The sequence below is a fragment of the Pinus tabuliformis genome, chromosome 5_1 (assembly GCF_031772625.1).
Source record: "Pinus tabuliformis cultivar Carrire ecotype Pingquan chromosome 5_1, CPIR1, whole genome shotgun sequence".
NCBI classification, from domain to species: domain Eukaryota; kingdom Viridiplantae; phylum Streptophyta; class Pinopsida; order Pinales; family Pinaceae; genus Pinus; species Pinus tabuliformis.
This window is the reverse complement of record NC_142305.1, coordinates 264,324,370-264,343,221: the sequence shown is the minus strand read 5'-3', so window position 1 is coordinate 264,343,221 and position 18,852 is coordinate 264,324,370. Positions and strand designations below refer to the sequence as shown.

Genomic DNA, 18,852 nt, shown 5'->3' with positions numbered 1-18,852 from the left:
ATCTCATTGTGAAAGTTTGAATATACCAACTGAGGATGAATTATCACAAAGACTGAACCTTTGTACAATTACTGACAAAATTATCAGGAGACCAAATTAATTCTTTAAGGTTCACCTATTTGAATTGAGATATGCAACCTGGGAAGGATTGTGACTATTGTAGTGGCTGAGGCGGTCGCATCGGTTGGGAAGAATCAGTGGCAGAAAAATCGGGTCAATTGTACAAGAAATGGTCACATGGTCGAGCATGATGGAAGTTTTCTGAGTTCATCGGTGCCATATGATTGTTACCAAGTCTGTAGCCAATTTTGGATTGATTGATTGAACCAAGATGTGTTGACATAGATCCTATTCTAGTGTATATTTCAAGGTAAATAAGTGCGTGAAGTATTATGAAACTAGAGCAGACTAAGTGTGATTGTCACATGATTTGATATTGTTGTTGCTTTCTCATGAATCCATGATTGCCACACTACCAAAATTGTCACACTGAAGTTTGATGACCAATTTTCCATCTTGATAGGTGCTGAGATCATTCTGGAAAGGCCCTATCTAGCCCCACTAGTCGAGTCGATTTTCATGAGGTTTGAGTTTGACATTGGTTGAAAGTCTGTATCATACTCTTATCGAGTTCTTTAGGCATATTGAAGCACTCTAGCTGGCCGAGTTCATAATTTTTCAGTTGCTTCGTTGAAAGTCAAGTTGTCAAGACAAGATATGTAGAGCAAAGTGGCATGGCTGAAACACTGAAAGGGCTTGATAGAAACACTCAAGACTCTATCAAAGAGTGAGATCATTATATTCACAAATACATAGATTAATCCCACTTGGGATTTATTTTTCACTAACACTCCGCTACTGCCGCACACTAATATTGATGACTCGTCGAACTATCGTCGTCATACAAACATGTGTGATTAATGTTCTAATAGATGTATACGTGTGCCAGGGATCCAATATCTAGTTACTGGGCATCCTTAGTAGACAGCAGCAGTGGAGGACCAGTCTCCTTTGTAGTAGAGATCCTCATAGGGGTCATTGTGGGTGGAGAAGCCCCACGAACAAAGTGTACTTAGAAGTGGGTCTGCATCTCAGTCAACTAAGTGGTGAAGTTAGTTTTAGTACCATTGGACACTGAACAATTTGTTTAGGTATGCAAAACTATAGTTAAAAGGTGTTTCTATCTCATATATATATATATATATAGAAAAGGGGTCATAAGCGTTTATATATATATATATTATAATTATTTGGAAGTATAAGGGGATTTGAGATGAGGTAGGGTTTGATATTATTATTTTATATCTATATTATCTATATATATATATATATATATATATATATATATATATATATATATATATATATATATATATATATATATATATATATATATATATATATATATATATATATATATATATATATAGATATATAAGAAAAGAAAAGAGGAGAAGGGAAGGGGTTTTAATTCTTTTGGAATATACCATAGATAATGTTTAGCTACTTTAATGAGGTGCCTTGAAGAGATCCAAGAAAACACCCAAAAACATATTGATGAATTAAATAAAATGTATCGTCATTTACTCACCAATACTTTTTTAGATGACCATAATGGTAGAAATATAAGACCTTTCACGCTTCAGAAGCAAAGGAGGTATATGAAAGAGGGGCTAAGCTATTCACACTTGGATATGAATTGCAGGGAAAAAATTCAATCATAGACCTTCATAAGTTGGAGGAATTAGAGATGTGTTTCTCCAAGGCTGGTTGACCAAAATGGAAGAAATCCAGTTGGGTGCTCAAGCCATTCATGCCTATGTTGATACAACATGAACTCTTAGAGCATCTTGTAAAGAGGTTAGTCTCACAATTTCCACTCGTCTTAGCGAGGTCATATCTCTAACATCGCCTCTACTTCCTTACAATAATGATCTCATGATGGAGATATTGCAGTTGATAGTGCAAATCCTTCAAGCGTTGAACAACAAGGTGCTTGCTACCTTTGAGAAGTGGTGCAAAATATTAGAACCCATGGCAAAGTTTAGATTTTGCACATTCATGCTAAGTTTGAAATGTGACGACTTAATCCTATATAGATTTCAAAAGATTTACGCGAGAGTTACATGAGCTCATCGAGACCGTGTCAAAACAAGCATGCAAAATATTGTGTCCTTGTTCTTAGAGGGACATGCTCACATCTGCAAGATACTAAGATCCAAACTATTGACCATTTGGAGGAAGGAACTAATTGTATCACGAGCTGCCTATGATATAGTGAAGAAGTAGGTCATGCAAAACATAATTGTTTTTAAACAAACCTCCCAAACTATAGAGTGGGTTTTAGCATTATATAGTGTAATAGTCTACTTTCTTACTTAATATACTTGACCTATTTGATTTTCTTTCTATAGCAGTGGTGTTTAGACTACTATCACCTATTTTAATCTAGTTATACTAATCTTCTAGTCTCTCTCTCTCTGTTTTTCTTTTCTTTAGGCCTTCCTCAATCAAGTTTACATACCATGATAATACACTTCTCTATCCTTAAGCATAGAATTAGTAATTTTCAATATTAGTTGTAACCCTCTTCATAGGGGTACCTCATCCAAGTCTTCCCTCCCTCCTCAAAAGGTCTAGCAAGTGTTTCTATCCTTCCTATTCTCCTTAACCCTAAATTTTCTGTGACATAAACTATTTTTTTTTAAATTGTTTAGCTCTTAGTTGGCCCTTAGGTCTCATATTTGAAATTGTAACTATGATACCACTTGTCACATCTCCGGTGAATATTTTTTTTGGTCAAGTGTCCACATATACATTAATCATCACTTTATCAGTAAATCACAACCACAAGCACCAAGCTGTATAGTAAATATATTAACAATCAATCAAGTTAACTCATACACACACACACACATATATATATATATATATATATATATATATATCTTGTCATGCTTCTCTTCATAATTTTTGTTCTTTCCTACATCCCTTTTGGCTCTTTTTTGGTTGTTGTTTCAATTTTCCTCCTCCAAAGTTGTAGCAACTCAACAAAGTAAGCCTATGCTCACTTAGATAGGAGGAATCATTGGTCCTGGCATCCCCCCTCAATGAGGGTTAGAGGTAAAATATATTGCTCAAAGGAAGGTAAAATGCATGGCTCATCTCCTCTATACTCTTATTACATTAGTTTGTTTGTTTTTTTTTTTTTAACTCTTTATGAAAACAATAACTTTCTTTCTTATTTCTCGAGAAGGGTGAAATTTGCCTCTAGTAATTGCTCATCCCTCATGGGTATGATGTCCTTTGGTGCCAGAAGTCAGATATCAAGTTCTATGGAATATTTTAACTATCTTTATTCAAGGTATTCCTATTTAAGTTATTAACTTTTATTTTTATTCTCTAACCATTGGAAATTTATTTTGTTTTTGCACCTTACACGAAGGGAGTAGAGAGCACTCTGACTAGTAAGACTCATCTTCATTTCCCTTAATTTATTGGTGACCCAAAATAGGTTCTCATGCTATTTTTTCCCCTGGAAAAAATCGTAATATTTCATTATGATTGAAAAATTACATGTTGTAGATGCCTTCTGGCATATGCTGTAAAAACACATTCAAAAATGTTGTGCAAAAAAGATGCAAAGATCCTTCATCACCACGCAGGGTGTACGGATTCAGGAAACTAGTCATGTAAAGCAAAAATATAAATTAATGTACAGGTGGGAAAAAAGTCAGACTTTTCTTCCTTTTTTCTTCTCAACCTTTCTCCAAACCCCCTGTGACTCTGTTGGAGTTATAAGTGCTAACGATGTTTCAGCCACAGGTTGTGGATTGTCTTTATCGTAGTCTTATGTGTCTGATATGCGTTGGCATTTGTTTCTGCCCATATCCATAGTTTCTGATATACTTTCCAGTGTTGTGTCTATTTGTTCTTGTGGGTTTGTTTTTTCTGCTATTGGTTCTTTGTTCATCTGGCTGGTTTCAGTGGGGTTGGTAAATTACATTTCTTCTTCCTCCTCGTCATCCGGGGCGGGGGTGCAAAAAATTGCCATCCCTTAGCTTGCTTTTCTATTTTCTTCTTTCTGCGATTACCTTTTTTGTTTGCTCGACATGAGCTTTGTAGATGTCCTGTTTGTCGGCAAATTCGTCATCTGAATGTCGTATTTTCATAATCTAGGACCTGTGTCCAGCTCCTCTGTCTATGATTTAGCTGAATTTGATCCGGCAGGCCTTTGCTGAGGTCTACTTCCACACATATTCGTGCAAAAGTATATATTCTTTCCTCTATTCGTTGGGTGTCCATTTTGATGTAGCGTCCAATAGTGTTTACGATTCCAGCTAGTACTTGATTATTCTAGAGATGTATTGGGAGATTGTGAAGCCGCACCCAAACTGGCATTTTGGAGATGACCATAGTATTTGCATCAAAATCTGGGAACCATGGTGTGATGAAGAGTCCAGTGGATCCCCATAACCAAGGTCCTTCCTATATTACTATGTCTCTGTCTATTGCTGATTGAAATTTCACTATGAAAAAACCCTTGGAGCAGAGATGTATTTCGCATTGTGTGGTCCAGTTCGTGAAGATCCAATAAAATAGATGAGCTGGTTTGGGAAAAAAAAAGTTAAATCTACAAATTATTGCTTGCCTTTCATATATTGTGCAATGCTCATCTAATTTTGGTGTTTCTATATTGTATTCCGGCGTATGATCTAGTTGTTCCACAATGTATGGTCTCGCGTCCATACCTGTTTGTTTCAGTGCTGCTCCTTCTGTGTTTTTCCCTTGTAGGGCATTTTTGAAGGAAATGATGCCTCGTTTTTTCCTTATTGAACTAGTACCACTTCCTTCAGCACTGTGAGGAATCCTGTTATTGTCAATTGCTCCCCCTCTTATCCTTAGATTGAGGATGATTGTTGACATTGATGTAATTTTGTATTCCCACAGGTATTTTGTGTCTTGTAGCACTCTGCCCCCATGTATCAGGGTTTGAGTTCTGATGGGGAATCCCAGCCATTGCATTATGATTTTCTGCACTTGCTCTACTGAATCTGTCTCTTTTACCCAAATTATTTTCAATTTACCTTCGAGGGTTTTCACAAAGACTTGAAAGCTGTATGGTCTTACTAGGGTTTCAGATTTTGTTTTCTGTAGATCTAACCCGTGCTTTTGCTCTGCATCTTTTGCTTACTTCGAAATGTCTTTCCCGTGAGTGTGCTTCCAGATCTAACCAGAATAGGGGCAGATATGCTCTACAGAGGTCTAGATTGGAGATCCGAAGACCCGATCTGTGCACAATGTTGTTGATCGATGAATATGATGCCCAATCTGGGCTCAAAGGCGATTGTTCGGACATATGGAAAAGAAGATCTGCATAATAGTTCCATTCAGAGTTTTGACCTAAAAAGAGCTTAATATTTTCTTCATACCTTTTGCTTTGTCGACGGTCTACCATCCTGAGAGCTCCATTGTTACTCGAGGTAGCACCCTCCAATGCAGTTGCTGCCACAGAGCAGACTTTCAAAGGCTCGATCCTTCTGCATTTCAGAGGCATAGCCATCCTTGTTGGGCCTATCGGGGGTTTATCAGCAGTACTCGCCTCATTTTGCATCAGGTTTGTCTGGATTCGCACCTCCGCACATCTTTTAAACTCTGACTGCAGCAAATGACGTGATACCCTTTCTCTCAGTCGTGTAAAGTTGATCAGTACCCATCGAGTGGATTCAGACTTCTCACTTGTGGAATCTTCAGATGTTTGACAGGCGCGGGTAGATCTGGGAGCCATTTCCTTCGTAGGTTCGAACTCGGGTCACCGCAGCAGATCTCCTCCTCAACAATCGTTACTTACTCAGGTTCTCATGCTATTATCCCATAATATGGGCTAATTTCCCTTTACATGTTTCCAATGACATATTAGCCCAAGGAGTGCTGAGTTGCTCAAACAATGTGTATATTGTTTAAGTGTTCGATAAGGACACTTATCAAACAACTAGGGTTGTTACTAGTAATGAGCTAAATGTTTCTCTTAAAAATGTATGGCTGAGAGGCCACAACTTTACTAATATTTTTTAATTAACCTCATGACAACACCTTCAATGTTTTCTCCTTCATTTTGTTTTAGAGTTACTTTTTAGAACAAACAGAAGATAACAATGGCCCTTTTGGATATGATCCTTGTAAGATTTTTTAAAATTCATAAAGCATTTTTCTTTGTTATTTCAAATGTGAGCTTATGGCCAAGATTTATAATTTGGTGTTGATTTCTTTTTCTTATTTATTTTTCAACCATAGTGGTGGGGTTTTCTTCTTAGCTAAAGGTAAAATCAACTTTGTAATTGCAACCTAAGCTTTACAGCTTATTACAAATTTATTATATTCATTTTGTATGGTCATTTTGGTTCCCTATGTCCTTCCTTGCTTACAGTAAGTAGGGCCATAGTTTCTTTCATGTTTTACCATATAATTAATGTATAGAGGCATTGTTTCCACTGCATGCAATTTAAGTTTCCACCGAAATTTAGTTAATACATATTTAAAGAGTTATATGTAGTTATAACATAAAGGAAAGGATTATTTTCCCTATAGAGAACTCTTTGTTTTACTAGGGTTATGCTAAAAAGTGACACATGTCGTACAATGAGGTACTTGCCCTTCCTTTTTTATTAATTATTTACTACGTGATAAAATCCTTAAATTTTTTTTCTAATAAAATAAATACTAAATACAAGGGAGCAATTCTCACGCATACATTTATAATTTACAGAGACTATACAATGCCCTTTTAGTTTAATCACCTATCCTCTGTACTCTTTCTCCCCTACACTTTCTCATTGTTTTCTCTTCCTGCAACAACAATTTCAAGATACATAATACAAGCATGGAGGCATTTATTCACTAACAAGCCATACACACTCACCATAGTTTTCTAACTAGATACACACATTAGCTTTCCCCTTTTTTAATTATTTCTCTTAGTGACAAAGACCTTCTAGGCCTCATGACTTCCGCCAACCATCTTCCCTTGGTAGCAGTGTTTTCATGAAATAAATATGTTTTCAATCTTCCAATCCTAACATTCAAGATATTTTTCACCAGTATCTATCTCCAGGTAGGGTATTGGTGGTTGTTATCTTTCTCTTCTACAGAAGCCCAAGTCAAGAGTCAGAATGATGACATACATCTCCATCCAGCATTAATCTCCTGAACTCCTTTAGCAAATCTTTGCACAACCATTTCCTCTATTGTTCCCACTTTCTCTTCATACATTCTCTTCTTCTTTGAGCTTGTCACCCACCCCCCAAAGAGAAGAAAGGTCTCGTGGAAGTGAGGAGTTCTCCATTTTTTCTTTCTTTTTTTTAGGGCATAGCTAGTTCATTGATTATTTTCTGACTAAAAAGGGAAGGCTTAACTCCCCTAAGGGTCTTTGTCACATTTTCCCAACAAATATATATATATATATATATATATATATATATATATATTCCACTTATTTTGCTAACATAAAATATTCACACACATATTACTGGTATAATAATTTCCTATAACATTAACACACATCTATATTACAATATTCCAAATTTGTCAATAAAAAATATGTATATATTTTCTATCATTTAATTTGTTCATATCTCTTAAAAATTCTAGTCCTAAATCATAAAGTACTTCAGTCTTTTACCAAATATATTACAAAAAGAAATTAACCAAACATAACACAAAACAATTACATTATATTACTTAAAACATGAAACCTATATTACTTTAAAAAAACACCTTTTAACAATTCAACATCCTTGAAATTTACTATTTCATAAAATAATATGTAACATTTTGTTATTTCCAATAAAAAATTACTTTAAAAAATATAAACATTTAAAATAAAACTTGAAAACAAAACGATAATGACCTAAAAATTAATTAAAACAAAGATCTAAAAATTTAAAATAGAATTTATACCCAAAATGATAATAATTTGTATCACATATTATTTTAAATCCATGGTTGACTAAACATAATTGTATGATAATATATGAAGTACAGTGGCAACATCCTTATACATCCAAACTAGGACAGCCGCACATAAACAGATCATATGCAGATTATGCAAGTTGGAAAATTTTGTCTCTACAGTAAAGGACATCAGAAATCTACTTTGTTACCATATTTAAAATTTGGAAATTACTACAATATCATATTAAAAAGTTTAAAATTCATACTCAAATACGACTAATAATTGATAAGATCCAAACCAAATCCATGCAGTAAAATAAGGAAAAACATACGGCATTCCTAAATTTCATGAAACAAAGAAACAGAAAAACTAATCTTTCTTTGTGGATTTGCCAGAAAGTGACGGGTGAATGTAAGGGATGACACCTCCACCAGAGATAACACCTTTGAACAAAGTATCAAGTTCTTCATCTGCTCTAATGGCCAGCTGCAAATGCCTTGGAGTAATACGTTTAACCTTGAGATCTTTACTGGCATTTCCTGCCAGTTCTAAAATCTCTGCACAAACATACTCCAGAACGCCTGCAGCATATACTGCTGCGGTAGCTCCTACCCTTACATTTGAAGATACTCGAGACTTCAAGAAACGGTGGATCCGTCCCACTGGAAACTGCAATAAGCAAAACATTTCAGTCCACATATTACAGGAGCCCTTTGTCAGAGTATTTGAATTGTTACAAAGGTTGAAAAATGATATTTCTCTCAGGAAAAAGCATGCTAAAATTACTTCTTTAGAATCAAGATTTTGACATGAAAATTTATAGAAAATAAACATATAGAAACCAAGTCTAGAGAGTTGAACATATTACAGGAATTGTGTGGAGTTCTTATTCACAACAGTATTTCAATTATTACAGAGCTTCATCGGAGATGTTTCATCCTAAAAATAAATGTCTAGAATTACTTCAGTTGAATCATGAAAATCGATAAATACAAATGCAAGTAAAAGAACTGAAAAACCTGCTCCACATACTAACCGAGGCATGTATTCGGATTGCCACGCATGACATTGCTCTTGATTAGTGAATTACTATTGTAGGGGTTGAGATTTTGATGCTTTTATTTTTAAATATTAAAATTTAAATTATTTTTTACTTATTTATAATAATGTGATTTAGAATTATAATTTAGTACTGTTTAATAATTTTGAATTTTTAATATAAATAGTATAAAATGTATAATAAAATAAAATAAATTTACTGATGTTTATTTTTTTTGGGTATATTTTCAATGTATATGATTATGCTGGTTGTCACATATTAGACACTTATCTAATATAATATTTAATAAGTTGTTAAATATTTATAGTTTTTCAAGACACTTATCTAAGACAACATTTAATAGTGACAAGGTGAGCCAAGAGCTATGTGTTTCTTCTTCCTCTTTTCTCTTTTTGACAACACACATCCATAAAGAAATTGAGTAGGAGACTTCATATTTACAAAGCTATTCACAACTAATAGGGAGATCGCTCAATTAATTTTTCTATATCTGCTATTGTCTACAATGTTTGGGATGGTACTTTTTCATCATTGATGCACCGCCACTTGGTTCACGTATTTGTAGAGGTCAGGCTATTAGGTTCTAGGTGCAAAAGAAATTCTCCCTTGGAATTATTAGTTTTGCTAAAAGTAATGACTAAAGCTAAAAAAATGGACTATTATGGTTATGTTTTAGATGAAGTAACTAGGGTTTCCAAAAAAGAGAAATTTTGATATTGCAAAAATTTAAAAACTAGTCTCTACAAGTAATATAAACAAATATTTGTAATACAAGCAAATAAGGATGATTTCTTCTCTAAAGAACTGTATATGAGTTGTAATGTATGAGAAATGAGATGTAATGTATGTGAGTGAACACCTTCATGTATGAAGGAGACTTTTCAGAATTTATGGAGAATGGATTCTCAGAGCTATCAACCAACCTAATTTCCATAAAATTAGACTTGTAAAAATAAGAAAAAAGAAAAACAAGACCCATGTTTGAATCTAGAGTTTTGTAAATGACTCTTTGGGAACCAAGATTTTCTTTATATGAAAACTTGCATATGTTAGTCAACCATAAGAATCCAGGGGCAACATTGGTTTATCTAATGTTGAATTTCTGATGTGATACCATTTGGTGGGAATCACGATTTTAGTTAGACCAAAAGAAGCAGGTGTTAGCCAAGGATGGGGAGGATTGGTTTATCCAATGTGCAACAAACTCAAGTTTAAATTTGATAATATTGAAAGATTCATTGAAAAGCAAACCTATAATACTATGGGGCTAGAATATCAAGGAAATGACAAAGTGAATATTGGGAAACTTGAGGCCATCCAGAGAGAGTTTAAAACATTGATGACAGAGACAAGGAATTTTGACTAGTTCATGAACACAGTGACGATAGTTGTGAATCTCATAGATGGAAAATTAACTTAATAAATTGTGGAAACATTTTTCAAAACCCTACAAAAGAACAATCATATGTTTTTCATCTCCATTGTGGAGTGAAAAGATATATAAAAACTAACAACATAGTAGCTAATGGGATGTCTTTGTCTCATGAATCTACAATCGACATGGAGGAGTCACTATAACATGCTCTAGAAACTTAGGAACCCATTGGTAGAGGAAAATGTAGAGGGTGAAGAGATACAGGTAATCATTAATTAGATGAAATAATGACAGATCCAATGGGGAGATGTAGAAGATTCATATACGTATCGAGGATACAATATTACTACTACAAAAAAATATAGTCACTATCAAACTTAATGGGAAAAGAAAAAGTGAGACCTAATCAAGGAAAACTAAAATGTCTCCAATATTGAAGATGATACACTTGATCCAATTTTCATCTCATTTGAAATCATTGAAGAACATTACATTAAGGATATTCGATTTCAAGATAGTGATACAATAATCATGTGACAAATAATAGGAATCAAATTTATTTTTTTTCTGAATACGACTATTTCTATTATCATACAAAACAGAGATACAAAATAGAGTACAATGGGCAAGGCTAAGAAATTTTTCCTGTCAGCCCTTGCCTTGCCCTGCTGTCAGTTCCAAAATTGAAAAGACTCAAAATTGGAATTTGTTGCTTGACCACTGCCGACACATTGACATAACATATATTAACTGAACAGACACCAGGGCCATGGACTGACCCGGACAAAGACAAACAAACACCTGGACCCTTACATTCGACACCTGAACAATTACAATTGACACCTGAACCATTACAATCGACACATTGACAGAGATATAGCCGCTGCTTGGCCGAGTTATACATCAAAATCCCAAGAAAAAAAGCAGAGATTACCGGGGCTAGTTCAATCATCATCAGTGGTCTGGGGTGCTTCTTCAATTCGGCACCCGAAACAGAGCGTGTCCTCGGAGTCTGAGAGTTGGATGACCGCGTCAGGGCTTCCCTCTTGGGCTGGCCTGCTCGGACCAGCAAGCGAGGGACCAGCAAGCGTAGAAGGGCCAGCGTCCGGGTCATAATTTGTTGTTGGGCGCGCAAGATCCGGTCCAAGTTCACTTCCAGGTGCTAACCAACCCGTTCCAGCCCCAACCGGAAGGCACGCAATAGGCGAATCTTCTCTGCTGGAGCGTTGCCCATCCGGCAAAGGCTCTGCCTCCACGTTCTGTGTAACACCAGGCTCAATCATTATAGAAACCACCAAAGTGGAATTAACTTGAGGGCAGGGGAGCCGATACCTAAGCATTGGGAGCTCCATCTGCCCGTCTTCAGAAATTGGGCTTCTGCCATCATGCCCACCCTCCTCCTCATTGCTGCCCTGGAATCTCTGAGGCAGCGACGTTACCTCGATGGAGGAAGAGGGCGAATTGTAATCATTCCGCTGCGAGAGGGCCCTGCCTCTGATTCCCCCTCGTCGGCTGCCCATCCGCGGCCTTTCCCTCGGCATCGTTGTTCTTCTCCCTCTCTGGAAACCAACACAAGCTCTCTGAGCTCCTACTGCTACAAGAACCAACACAAGCACCCTTAGCTCCGCCCTGTTGCAGGTGGTGCTCTTTCCAGGCCCAGAACGCACCTCAAATCTTGCCTCCCCTTTCCGTCTGAGCGGAGCAGGGTCTCTCTACATTGTTCGCTCATATCCTTCTGTCAATCCAGCCTTCTTTGCTTTAAACATTCCACAGCATCGAACTCCATCCTCCTCCCTCGAGCCGAGTAGACGAGCATTAATGCCTTCGTCCGTCTGCGTTCACGCGGATTAATACCACCCTGCGCATGGTACCACCTACCGTCGTAGGCATGCCACTTGCCCACGTGATGGCGCATGCCATTACCACGTCTCCGATGCACCCGCATCCGGGAATATGAATCAAATTTTAATATTGATAGTTTTTTTCAATATAATATTACTTTAGTAGATGATCATCATGTTAAGGCCATAGGCAATGGTGTTTTTTTGTGTTAAGGGAAATGAGAAGAAATATGTTCTTAATGTGTTTTGCATTCCAAATATAATATATAATATCTTTTAAGTATTGGATATTCATGTTAGCATGGTCATGATGTTGGATTAAAAGACTCAACACGCATAATCTTAGATAAGTCACTTAGTAGAAGACTTGCTACAAAGGTCCAAATCAGCCATAATATAATTTTAACATTCAATATGAGAAGTCGTAAATGTGTCAAAGAGCATGCATGAAATTTTTGAAGCATATACTAGAAGGGATTGTGGCATATCAACTATGGTTACCTAACTTTTAGGAGGCTTAATCTCTACTAGAAAAAATTTAATGGTTAAAGGAATACCCATATTCAATGAGAAAACAAACATTTGTTAATGTTCCATTCTTCAAAAGCCTCAATTAGACACTTTTCTAGGAGCCTCCTACAGATGTGAGGAGAATCTATTACTTGTCCAGACACATATATGTGGAGCCATTGAAAATGAATTCAATTGGTTGTAGTTTTTATTCTTGAAAATTTATTTATGATTTTATGAGGAAAGTTTCAGTATCTTTCTTCAAGATAAAATGAGACACATTTACAAAAGGATTTAAGGTTGTAGTGGAAAATAAAACTGAAAAATATGTCAAATTTCTTTTACAAGATGGAAGGGAGAGGGTATGTATTGAAGGAGGTTGCACATTTTTATAAACAATAGGGAATTAGAAGACATGCACTACTAGATGTACTCCATAACAAAATGGAGTGGTTAAATGAATGTATTACACCATTATGAACATGGCAAGGAGCTTATTCAAAGCTACAATTTTTTGGAATGATTTTTTGCCAAAGGAATCTTATTCTTCATTCTAGATATTCAAAATACCTCTAAACAAACATATTGTGAAAGGTAATGTTCCTCATGAATGGTGGAGTGTAACAAATTCAAGTGATTCTCATTTCTAACTTTTTAACTATATTTCTCAAGTGCATGTCCTATAAGATCTAAGGAGATAATCTAATAATATGAGTTAAAAAGATGAACTTTCATTTGGTTCACTTAATAGTTCAAAGCCTACATACTATATAATTATGTCACGAAGAAATTTGTGGTGAGCAAACATTGAAAATTTTTGGAAGAAAATCTTGGAATGGTCAATAGAATGAATGAATATATGGTAAAAATCCATCTCTCCCAATAGATGGACATGTGAGAGGTTGACTGAAGCAAATCCCTTCACCAATATTTCCATTTTTACAGGTGCATATACTAAAATATAGGTCTTCTTGTAGCCAAGAATCAACAAATTCAATGAGAAATTAGAGAAATAAGCCTTCTTCATTTAGTGAGTTAGAATATTTAGTGAGCGAAAAAAAAATGATGCCAAAGGGAAATAGACTAGAAATGTGATGACATGGATCAACAATATCATTTTTTCTTATTATCCTAGTGTCCTACTTATTCTAAGAAGGAAGCAATCTAGGCTTTTAAAGGGAATTAGACATGGAATGCTATTGGTTTAGCAAAAACTTTGGATTCTCTTAGAAATATATTATCCATTATAATTTGAAATAAACGGTTATTTTACCATATGGATGTTAATTGAGCTTGAACGGAAATTTAGAAGAGGTGTATGTATATAAAAAATTGGGATTCTTAATAAAAGGAAAATACTACAAAATGCACAAGTTGAATCAATTCCTGGATGGCATGAAGTAAGTTACAAGAGAATCTTATGTTTGATTCCCTTATATTTACTCAAAGATGGATTTAGGAGGGGATTCCATGAGATTATTTTTTATACTAAATAAGATTAGGATATAACCATTACAATTTTTATTTATGCTAAGGACATGGTATAAAAATAAAATATGATATTAGATGAATTCAAATGTATTATGAAATGATATTTTTGGATAATAAACCTTGGTCTAATGTAGTTTTCGTAAGTGAACTCAATCAATATTCTCAAGGGATTTTCATAAGGCATTGGAAATTAACTTTGATTGACTAGCTTTTCGTGGAGACAACAATACTTAATTTAGCTTCTTGTTACATTGAGGAGAGACCCAAATTTCTGCCTTATTGTCAAAACTAGTATATATAGTTGACTTGGAGTTGTTCTTTCTCTCTATTTATCGATTTTTGTGACTGATATTTTCGGGAAAAATTTGGATGGGTTGGAATATGTTTCATGTACTTTTGATAAACAAAAAGTCTCTCATAAGGAAAGAATTTTGGTTTCACATAGGGCTTTTTTTTAGCCTAATATTTGTGTGTTTTGTCTATTGTTCATTGGCTATTGTGATCCCTTTTCTTATTGAAGAATTTAATTTTTTTTTTTCATGTATAGCTACTTGTTGATTGAAGAATAAAGAAAGAAGTGATTGCATCAAAAGAAGTATTTATCAATTGTGAAAATCTATTCTAGTCCTAGCTACACTAAAATTTTAACACATGAACCTGAGAACCACCCTACTTGGGAGATCCTAAAGGGAGTGGAATCCTAACTATGTGGGGGTTTTAAACAAAAGGTAGTGGAATCCTACCTATGTGGGGGTTTTAAAGAAGTTACCGTTTTTTATGTCTAGTTTTTGTTGTTTTTGGTACAATGGTTTTTCCTCTAGTGGTTTTGTGGTCCATAGTTTTTAACCCATGGTTTTGCTATTTTTATTAAGGAACTATGCGTGGATTCTTATAGAGCTTAAACGGTTTAACAATTTATAAATGGAACAAGACATATGTATCGTATTATAATATTGTAAAGATAGATATATTTGAAAAAAGATTTTTTATTTCCTAAATCATTTTGTTAATGTGTATATTTGTATCGTATCTTATCTCTTTTGTTTTACTAATAATTTAGTTGAATCAATTAACTGTATCAAGTTCAAACCTAAAAGAAACTCATTCTCTATAACTCATTCTCTATAAATCTTTGGAGGAAATCCTTGCATTCATCTCAATTCTGCTCTATTATGGGCTACGTTTGTTCCACTTCTTCAAACCAAAATAGTGATACTCTAGCTTGTAACCCAGAAGCATAAAAAATATGTACGTTTCTTTAACAAAAGTAGTTGGCCTCCACGATGGAAGACCGTTACCTCATAACACCATCGATCTAGTTCAAAAACCACCCGCAACTATAAACTATGAAGTGCGCAGCATCACTGACCCACATTCGATAGACTCGAGTTTTAAATGGGTATTCAATACCAATAACCACAGAACCTCCAAGATGACTACTCCAACTTGAATGTGTGTGGAACATTGTAATTAAGACAAGAAATAAATCTGCTGCTATAGCCAGTTATTTCCTGAAAGTATAGAGGGTTGTAGACCTAGATTTCTAAAAGAGATTAAAGAACCAATAACCAGAGTGCCCAGTCAGGTTCGAGGCTAAGTGCAGTTTCGTAATTGACAGTCACGCACACAATGTATCAAAACCAGCAATGAAGCCTAATAAGAGAAAGGAATTGCTAAACAATGAATTAGTAATTGAGTACACTATCACTACCCAATAAATCAATGATTTAAGGCAAACAACAACATCTAGGTCAGATATATGAATACCGAATTGATGAGGTTTCTTCCCCAACACAATCTTGTCCACATCGACGAGTCACTTTTCGCAGTTGTTATTCGCCGAAATCCCCAGGTTCGAGTTCAATAATTTCATTTATTCAATTCCATTTTATGTACTATGTAGCATATAACCTCAGCGCCATGGATCTCATCAAGAGCTAAAGGCATGAACCTTAACCTTGTCCTTGTGCATGGTCCTCGACTATAGCGACCCCAAGGCTCTGAAAACTCTCTACTTAAAAACTCGTCCTCAACTATAGCGACCCGAGAGACGCTTTGAAAACTCTCTACTTAAAAACTCCCCACTGCTCCCTTCAATTCGAAATCAATGTTGTCTGTCTAAAATGGAGAATTGACGTACCTTTTCACCCAATGGTTTTACCTTTTCTTACACAAAATCAAACATCAAGTGGACTAGCAAGGAACAACCGGATGTGGGGATGTGTCGTACGACCAAAGGAAAACATCAAAACCAGCGCAAACCAAAAGGATGCAGTCAAGGGGGTTTCTGGAGGTGGTCCAAAAAGATATTTCTAAGAATTTTTTCTTAATTCTAAACACAGCGAGAAGCCATTAATGTCCATAAGATTTTAACGGTTCTTTATGTGTGTGTCGAATTGATATTTTAACAACCATTAACCATAAGATCTATACCATCCGATAGATGTCATAAGAGGTGTCTGGAATAGCAAACGGTTTTCACAAAGGAACCTAGCGCACGCCGGTTTACACGGATCTCTCATTGAATAGTAAAGGTCACAGACATATATCATTTCACAACAATGAGCAACATAAACAATGAAAAAATCAAAAGGAAATTGCAGTATCAATATTGGAAAACATTAGAACCTGTAGGCCCGCACGAAATGAGCGAGAAACCGGATTTTTCCTCTCAGTTTTATCATTAGCGGCTGTGGTGGATTTTCCCTTCTGGGGGACCTTCGCACCTTTGACGGATTGATTGCCTTCGACTTTCGGTAGGCCCTCGGCACATTTGCCAGATTGATTCTCTCCCACAACCATTGTGTCTTCCTCGTATAAACGCTTGGAAAATCAAGTAGATCTAAAGACCTGCAAATGCCGTTTTTTTTCTCAAAACCCACTTTACATGGGTTACAGATATCCCCCACTCTTGGATAATGCAGAAAGAAAACAGCTTAATAGAGCAGTGCGAACGTGCAGAAAGACTTTGTATTTGAGCATGAAAAACAGTAAATAGAAGACATGAATAAGTACATTGAGTTTTCAGAGGTGGCGATGTGCACCTTTCTTACTCTTCGGTCCGCTCTTCTGAGCAATCAAGAATGGTATTGGGCTCTTCTTATCTCTCTATTTATAGAGATTAGGTAGGGAATTGAGTAGGGGTAAAAGTACTTTAAGGGTTAAGTGCAAGATTAAAATACTTAGTATTAAAATTAAGTGATATTTTAAAAAATATTAAAATATTTATTCTTAAAATTAAATAGTATTTTTTAAAACTAATTATTATAAAATGGGTAAAGTACTTTAAGGGTAAGTCCAAGTTTAAAATACTTGGTATTAAAATTAAATACTATTTTTAAAAAATAATTATTATAAAAGATGTGAAATAATTTTAGAGTTTTATCTATCTATATATATATATTTATTTATTTATTTATTTATTTATTTTAGGATTGAGTAAAAATTTAGGGGTAAAAGTATTTTAAGGGTAAATCTGAGTTTAAAATACTTTAGTATTAAAATTAAATAGCATTCTTAATAAATAATTATTATAAAATATGTTAAATGGTACCCTCAAGTTCAAGTAACAAGAGAATTAAATATTCTAAATTAAGAAAACAGTGTGTCAAAAAAAATTGTAAAATTAAAATATGAATATTGTAAAATATGTTTAAAAAACTAGTTAATTAATGGTAAGAAATAAATTTTATAAAATAAGTTAAAAAATTTCACGATGAATATATTATTATTATTATTAAAATCTAATTTTAAGGTCACGGCCAAGCCACACACCAATTGGTGTATGAAATCTTTTTGGGACAAGAGACCCACCTCCGTCGCCTCCACACCGTTATACTATAGACGAGAGAGAATATATAGTGTAAAATAAGTTGAAATGTTATGAAAAATATAAGTAAGAGGGGAGAAATATTATAAACCAATTCAAAATATTTAGAAAATTTAAGTGGATATATAAGTTACAATCTCCTAAATCATAAATTATCATGTACCCCTAAAAATCAGTGATTGGGTTAGGGTGTTATACCATTCCCTATACCCTATACCTGTATAGCGGTGATGTTACCACATTAGCATTAAAGAATATTATATTAAAAATTCCAACAAAAATGTAGGGAGGATTCCAATTCTTAGTTCTAGTTTTGGTGGGGCTTAGAGGTCTTGGTCTTAGTATCAACTATGAGTTTCTAACAGATGTGGCTTCCACGTATTGGATATATCTCGAGAGAGGGTTCTAGCTCCCCATCAACCATTTGTTTTGAAAAGTTCAAACAAAAATCAAATTTCATTAAAAATTAATTTAAAAAAATTAATTTTATATGTGAACATGATTATTTCAATAAAGCTTAATGATGTGGAGAAGATTTGCTCCATACTTAGTACAATATGATAAATCCAAAATTAGAAATTAAGTTTCATTAACCATAGGATTTAATTTCATATATATAAATTTTAAATATTATAAAATAAGTGAGACCATTAAAGTGAATATATACATTAGATTGTCTTAAATGATAATTTCTCTTTTACATATAATAATAAATAAATATTATTTTTTTCAAAAGCCACTCATAGAAATTAATCATTATTTTAGAGGTGCTCTATCACCCACTATATTGACATA

The 18,852-nt window shown here is 34.6% G+C and overlaps 1 protein-coding gene across 1 annotated transcript in view; it reads right to left on the bottom strand.

Annotated features, from left to right (window-relative positions):
- Nucleotides 1-8,320: 8,320 nt before the first annotated feature.
- The window catches only part of LOC149164404 (putative histone H2A variant 3), a 32,998-nt gene continuing 22,466 nt past the window's right edge, over nucleotides 8,321-18,852 (bottom strand). Inside the window, exon 3 of the mRNA XM_089430914.1 lies at nucleotides 8,321-8,620. Coding sequence (XP_089287040.1) covers nucleotides 8,321-8,620 — 300 coding nt within the window. The remainder of the gene's footprint in view (nucleotides 8,621-18,852) is intronic.